Genomic DNA, 6,534 nt, shown 5'->3' with positions numbered 1-6,534 from the left:
GGAGGAGGGCAGACGAAGGACAACGACGTAAGAGGGGAAACGGAACGCTCCGTTTCTTTTAGGTAGTAGAGATTTAAAACAAAACAGATGCTAGCCAACTCGCATAGACAGGGCTCCCCCGATCGCTTCCTTCCATGGCCGTTCAATCGTGGTCAGCGTGGTCTTTTTTTGGTTCCTGCTCGTTGGATCTTCGCTCCGGATTGACTTGTGCATTTTCACCGTGCGGTAGATCCTGGCCGGGGAATGACTTGTGGCCCTCGCGCTGGATCGGATTGGCTGGGTGCCAGTTTTTTGGGTGCGGGCGGCCGCACGGCGTGCGCACGCGCGTAGAAACCCTAGCCGCCAACCCTTTTCGTGCCCACTCCGCCTCATTCTCCTCCCCGCTCGCTCCTATCCTCCCCCATGCCGCCGCCCCCTTCCCCCCGCTCGCCTCTGCCGCCTCCTCTCCTTCCCCGCACGTCCGGCCTACCCCCTCCTCCCTCCTCCTCCATCCTCCCTCATTCGTCATCACGGCAGACCATCTCCCGTCACTTGGGCCCCATGCTGGCGGCCGGGTCGGGGTGGAGGCGCAGCAGGGCTGCAGGGGCCCTACGTGTACTACCTCTACAGCCAGTACGGGTTCGACAAGGGCGACATCGGCCGCCTCTTCATTGCCGGCTTTGGCTCCTCCATGCTCTTCGGCACCATCGTCGGGTCGCTCGCCGACAAGCAGTGCGTGGTTGCCCCTTCCTTGGCGGAGTTGCGTTGATTTCGTCGGTATGCCCCGATGGCTGATGAGGGTTTGGGTGGTCGTTCGCAGGGGAAGGAAGAGGGCGTGCATCACCTACATCCTCAGCTGCATCACGAAGCACTCGCCGCAGTACAGGATTCTGATGATTGGCCGTGTGCTTGGAGGCATTGCAACATCGCTGCTCTTCTCGGCATTCGAGTCGTGGCTCGTCGCGGAGCACAACAAGGTAACTGCTCTCACCCAGATCTACGTGCCTATCAGTACGTTGTGTTGTCCAGCTTCAGCTTCGTTCAGAAACGACCCTTCTGTTCCCGCTTAATAATTAGCTATATCTACATCTTTGGATATTTTTGTGCCTTTAATTATGTGTATTTGCGTTAGTGCTCAGCATACAAGTGGCGTGCTGAAGCTAACCAAATTTTATTGTATCAGGGAGAGTTGACTGATGTACATGAGACCCAGGCGAAAATGAGTGTGCTAGCGGAGGCTCCAGGGATGCAGGGTGATAGGGCCCAGTCTATGCTCCGGTTGTGTTGTTGGGTGAGCTTCTTCACCCTTCCGGTTGTGCTGTTGGTTCCAGTCTATGAGCAATTTTTTTTGTTTATTACTGTCGACCAAATGCTCAGATCTAGCTAGGCTTCCATATAGAATTTTTTAAGCTTTTAAATTTGTTGTGTGCCTCGGATAAGTTACTGCAAATGGGATTATTGTTCCTGCTCAGGAGATGCTCTCTGACCTGACTAGAGTCATAGAAAGATTTTTTGGTGCCATTCTTAGTTTGTTTGGTACCTTGCTCTTTCCTTGTCAAGAAAGGGATCAATTTGTCCTGGAGCTCCTGTCCCCTTTATAAAGGAGGTTTTTGTTCCTTTGCTTGATGTGTTTCCCTCCTTTCAATTGTAGGATTTTCAAGATGGGCCTTCCTATCCATAAGTTTGTCTTTATACTACATATTAATTCACTCTTTTGGGTAGATAACTAAACTCCTGTAACTTTACATAATCATTGAACTTGTCTTTCCCAATCCGAGTTTTGCTTTACAACAACTTGATTGCTTGTGTATTTGTGTAGTTTTCTGCATATTCGTACAGCTCTGAATGTTGTTCCGTTCCTTGATAAATACATCACTCTACAAGGTTGATTAAAGAAGTTAACTCTTCTTCATAGCAGTTTTTCAAATGCCCTGATGGGATGACCCTAAACATGGATAGTTTAACTTGGTATATCAGCTCAAACACCTGATCTGCAAAATGGAGTTCCATTGGTCCTAACAGCTGTTCTAAATCCTTCAAAAAGAAAAAAAAAGTGTTATACTAAATAAACTATCTGCTCTATTATTTTTATTTTTAGTCTTGCTTCCATCCATCTATATATAGTACCCTGGGTAGCTACAGCAGTGATGCTCTTTCTTTCTCTTTAGGGAAGCTTCGGACGGGATTTAGATAAGGAAAAGGAGCCCCGTGCGAAATCGAGCGTCCTGGTGTTGGGACTGATGATCCGCACTTGTTGTCTAAATGCAGAACATGCGCATTGCAGTGGTAATGTTCTGAACTGTCCCTGTGTATTCCTTAGTTAGATGTCTAATAAACCAAGAATTTGACACTTGTCAGTAAGTTCAGTATATCATTGTCTACTTAGACAAAATACATCATGGTCAAACAATACAAATATTTCACAGGTAGAAAAAGCATACAAATATTCCTGAATGCTGTCATCTATATCTTGCTGAATGTACAGAACTATTGGTCAGTTAATTCTCTCACACATCAAGCTACAAATTCAGTGTTTTCTTTCACATGGGGCTTGGCTGGTTTACATTTAATTCATGCATCATATATGTTGTTTAGTTCAGACTTGTGCATGTGCATGCATTGGCATTGATTTAACAAAGATATAGCATGGTTCTGTACATAAAATAGTATGACTATGCATGATCTATGAATAAATGCTCGGATATAGTTAGTAGTGAGATAGTAGGAGTATCATGGGCTTACAACTTCTAGATATCATTAATATTTAATGGACTGTCGTTGTTTAAAAATCTGGAATGTTCTTTCAAGAACTGTTAATCAGTGTTGGTATGAGTATTTCTTAGAGTTTGGGTTGCATGGATGTACATTACAGTAGCAGAGGTGCTTATTTTACTTTGTCCAGAAGTGGGGCTTTTACTTATTTTTGTTTACAATTTTTATCTAGCTTTCTATCAGTATCGACGACCACAAATGGGATGGATCGAGCAACCAAGACTCAGAGTGTGGTTGACAGTGCGGCCTGCTCCCAACCCTGCAGGTGCCTTACTGTACCATGCCGTCTCCTGCGTGCCATGCCCATCAAACCCAACCATCATATGAACCATGCCATGGCTCAGCCGCCTCAATTTTTAGCGCCAACAACGCTTTTCCCTGACAAGTTTTCTTAGCCATGGACAGTGAGGTCGCCCTTCTCTGATTTTCTCCGATTTCTTCATTTTCAGTTGTGATGTTTGGAGCAAGTATTAATGGTGATAATGATCTAAAATAAAATAGACCAATGGTATACACAAAAAGATACAGTAGGGACCAATTGGGTGCCTAGCTTCTTAAACCAATGATATATATAGAATATTATTTGAGTAGAATAGGAGAGATGCAATTTGATGAATAGTTCAGCATTTGTAAGAACTTTCCAGCTTACCAAGTGGACTTGACAAGCTCATGTGTAGGCCTTCAGGTGTCAAAGTTTGTCTGCAAAATTTATCTTGTTTTAGTATGCTCAGAACAACTAAAGAAACACAATCATGATTTTAACAAAAGTTAATTGGACATCCTATTGAATTTCATGGTACACCATCCATTTTTCGAGGGAGTAGAGGCATCATGCCGTGTAACATTTTAGTTTTTTCTTAGCTACCTGGCGCCTATATTTTTGAAAGGTATAAATATCTTTAACTCTCATGAATCCTTATATTATTACGGCCATATGATAGACTCGTCCAGATTAGTTATTTTAGCTATGTATGTGCAGTGTTGGCAATACATGGGAGTGTAGTTTTTGTTGCATGTGTAGTTCTATGTTTGGCCCTTTGATCTTGAAAAACAACTGCTTCTTGCCGCTCTTCAAGTTATGTCTTTTGCGACAATTTCAAGTGCCTCACTTCCTCTACACATGGATCCTGTAGGTATATCCTAATGTAAGTGACACTGTTTTCCTTCTTTATGTACCTGGACGGGAGTGCTCATGAGGATGACGACATGCTACTGAACTCAATTTCAGAAATGGAATTGGGGCCTGGGGTTTGGAGCCGGCCCCTCATTAGAAGTGCCCAGGCGGCATGTCACAGTTTTTTGCTGAGAATTTACTAAGAACAATTTTTGCTTGTCTTTAGCATGAGGCTATAAGCCCTATAGCAGTTCCAGTGTGATGGTCTACCACTTGACTAGGAAGGGGGGATTGAAAGATAGCACTTGTCGTTTGGATCAATTAGTATTGGATATTTGAGGAAGTAAATGTTTAAACCACTAAACCTTATATTCTTTTGTGAAAAGGTTATGTGTTTTTAATCCATTAGCAGAGTTAGTTTGTCTAAAATAACTAACTATTTGGACTAATATGGAATGATAAAAAATTCAGAACTAGATGTAAAATTTGATGCGCATGGCTTTGTTTAACTTGCAGTCTGTATTTCTAATATCTTCTTTGTTGCCGAGGTTGCTTCTAGGTTTTATTACTGTGGATCTAATTTAGATAATTTGTAAATAATCCTATGTAGGAGTATGCTCATCTATAACAGTTGGGGAGGGAAATCGTATGAATTACATATTTTGTCAAAAATTGGCATTACTATATGCATAAATCTAAATTATTGTTCATAATGGATTCACCACTGCTCTACATAAGCTACATTTGCTAATTGCTATGTATATAAGCTGAATTAGTAGCACTACTTCCTGTTTTCTTGCTTGCAATACCATGTATTACCTCTTTACTTTGTTCTCCACATTTTAAATTTTGTCTTTCTTTGCAAGTATAGTGGCCAACTTATGGTCTGCATTGTGTATAACCGAAATGATTGTAGTTTCCTAATACCATTATCTATAACCGAAATGAGTAGTTTCGTAATACCAAATCATGTGCGCTCACGTATTTGTCTCTTAGTGTTGCTGAATGCATGAAAACCATGCCCATGGCCAAAAGTTAAAAAAGTACGAGAAATTGGGTTTTCATTTCTCTTAGAATTGTACATGTTCATGTTGTTGTCATTTTTTCTGAAATTTAGACAACTCTTTTCGCTTAATAATAGTTTACCGATTTCAGTGCATCCTATATATATGTATGTTTTGACTGATTGGTCGTCCTCTCATTCGGACTTACTCAGTGTTGCGTTTGTGTGTTCCTTTATCATGCGCTGCTTATTTTTTGGTTGTGTGAGCGGGTTGTGTGTTGTTGTTTCCATCCTCATTTAGTATGCTGATGTTTTTAAGATGACCTCTATATTGCTGGAAACTTAAATTTTAGTTCATACATTTGAGCAACTGACTAGATTAAAAAATAATTTCTGTAAGATTGAGGCCAGTTTATTTGGTAAGGTAGAAGAAAAATAAGATGAATGCGCACATGTTATTACTGTACAAAGGCTAAACACTGAATAACACTGATGGTTCTTTCCTGAGGTTGAGTAGGAGTGTATCCCTTTTCTGTATAATTATGTCTTCGAAATTGCCGAAAGAATAGCTAGGTTCTAGAACAAACATGCTATGAATAATTGCATTACTACTTCAGTGAAAAGTTCCTGGGCATACTATGTGTTCCTCTAGACTTGGTTGAAAGTATTTCTTTTGTTATCCGATTTCTCACTAGGTACCTTTGTTGATGAATGTGTTCCTCTAGACTTGGTTATATAGACTCACATGATTACCTGATGCGGATTCTACAACTTGGAAAACACATCTAGAATATTCAAGTTGTCTGTGGTGCCCTGGAGAAAGCTTGCTACTCCAATCAACCACCTTACACGAGAATCCAGAATTGATTTGTCATTTCATGTTTGCACTATTAGAGTTTACCAACAACGCATCAAGGACAAAGTGTGTCATGGATTCCTAAGTTCCAGCTAACATAGCAAAATTGTATAGAGAGAATACCTGCATTTTGCTATTACATAGTTTGAGGCTATGTTTCTTGTAATTTTGATTATTAAAAGGATATCATTGCCAAATTATCAAGCATTTATTTATTTTCACATAACTCTTGATTTGAAATGGGACCTTGCCTCATTTGGCGCAATGAGTAATGTTATTATATGTCTTATTGTAGACAAGAAGCCAACATTCTTATTGTAGACAGCAAACCTTTGTTCTTTTTTTTGTTAAGAGGGGTTAAATTTGTTACCATATGTGCTTGCCCACAACTGAACTATGAATTTTCTTTTCAATGTACATATGGAGCTTGCCCACAACTAAACTATGAATTTTCTTTTCAATGTACATATGGATTCAACGGGTCTCTGTGCCCTTTTTGGCGATGGCACTCTTGCTCTAAAAAAAGGTTCTGTACCCAGTTTTATTCCACAGGTTCTGGGAGATCCTTCGTGTAAATGATAGCACGCAAAAATGTCATATATTTTGTGATGGAGGGAGTATTACTTATCCATATTAATATTGTGAAGGATAAGTTACATAGGAGAGAAACTTTATCACCAAATGAAGTTTTTGATATGCAAATAATTCTCTGTTCAGATCATATACGCCTAAGTTGAGAAAAATAATGGCTTTAAGTTCTTTGTTAAATTGGGCTGTAGTTCCATTTTGCTTCAAGTTCTCAACTGTTTG

At 40.6% G+C, this 6,534-nt stretch overlaps 1 protein-coding gene across 1 annotated transcript; it reads left to right on the top strand.

The window, feature by feature from the left end:
• Positions 1-351: 351 nt before the first annotated feature.
• LOC119330673 lies at positions 352-6,125 on the top strand. Its single transcript, XM_037603792.1, has 6 exons — positions 352-711; positions 800-956; positions 1,163-1,270; positions 2,148-2,265; positions 2,924-3,016; positions 3,885-6,125. The coding sequence occupies exons 1-6, from the start codon at positions 671-673 to the stop codon at positions 3,893-3,895; spliced, it is 528 nt and encodes a 175-aa protein (XP_037459689.1). The 5' UTR covers positions 352-670; the 3' UTR covers positions 3,896-6,125.
• The last annotated feature ends 409 nt before the right edge of the window (positions 6,126-6,534 follow it).

This window comes from Triticum dicoccoides, chromosome 1B, assembly GCF_002162155.2.
Source record: "Triticum dicoccoides isolate Atlit2015 ecotype Zavitan chromosome 1B, WEW_v2.0, whole genome shotgun sequence".
Lineage (NCBI taxonomy): Eukaryota > Viridiplantae > Streptophyta > Magnoliopsida > Poales > Poaceae > Triticum > Triticum dicoccoides.
This window is presented reverse-complemented; position numbering and strand designations above follow the sequence as displayed.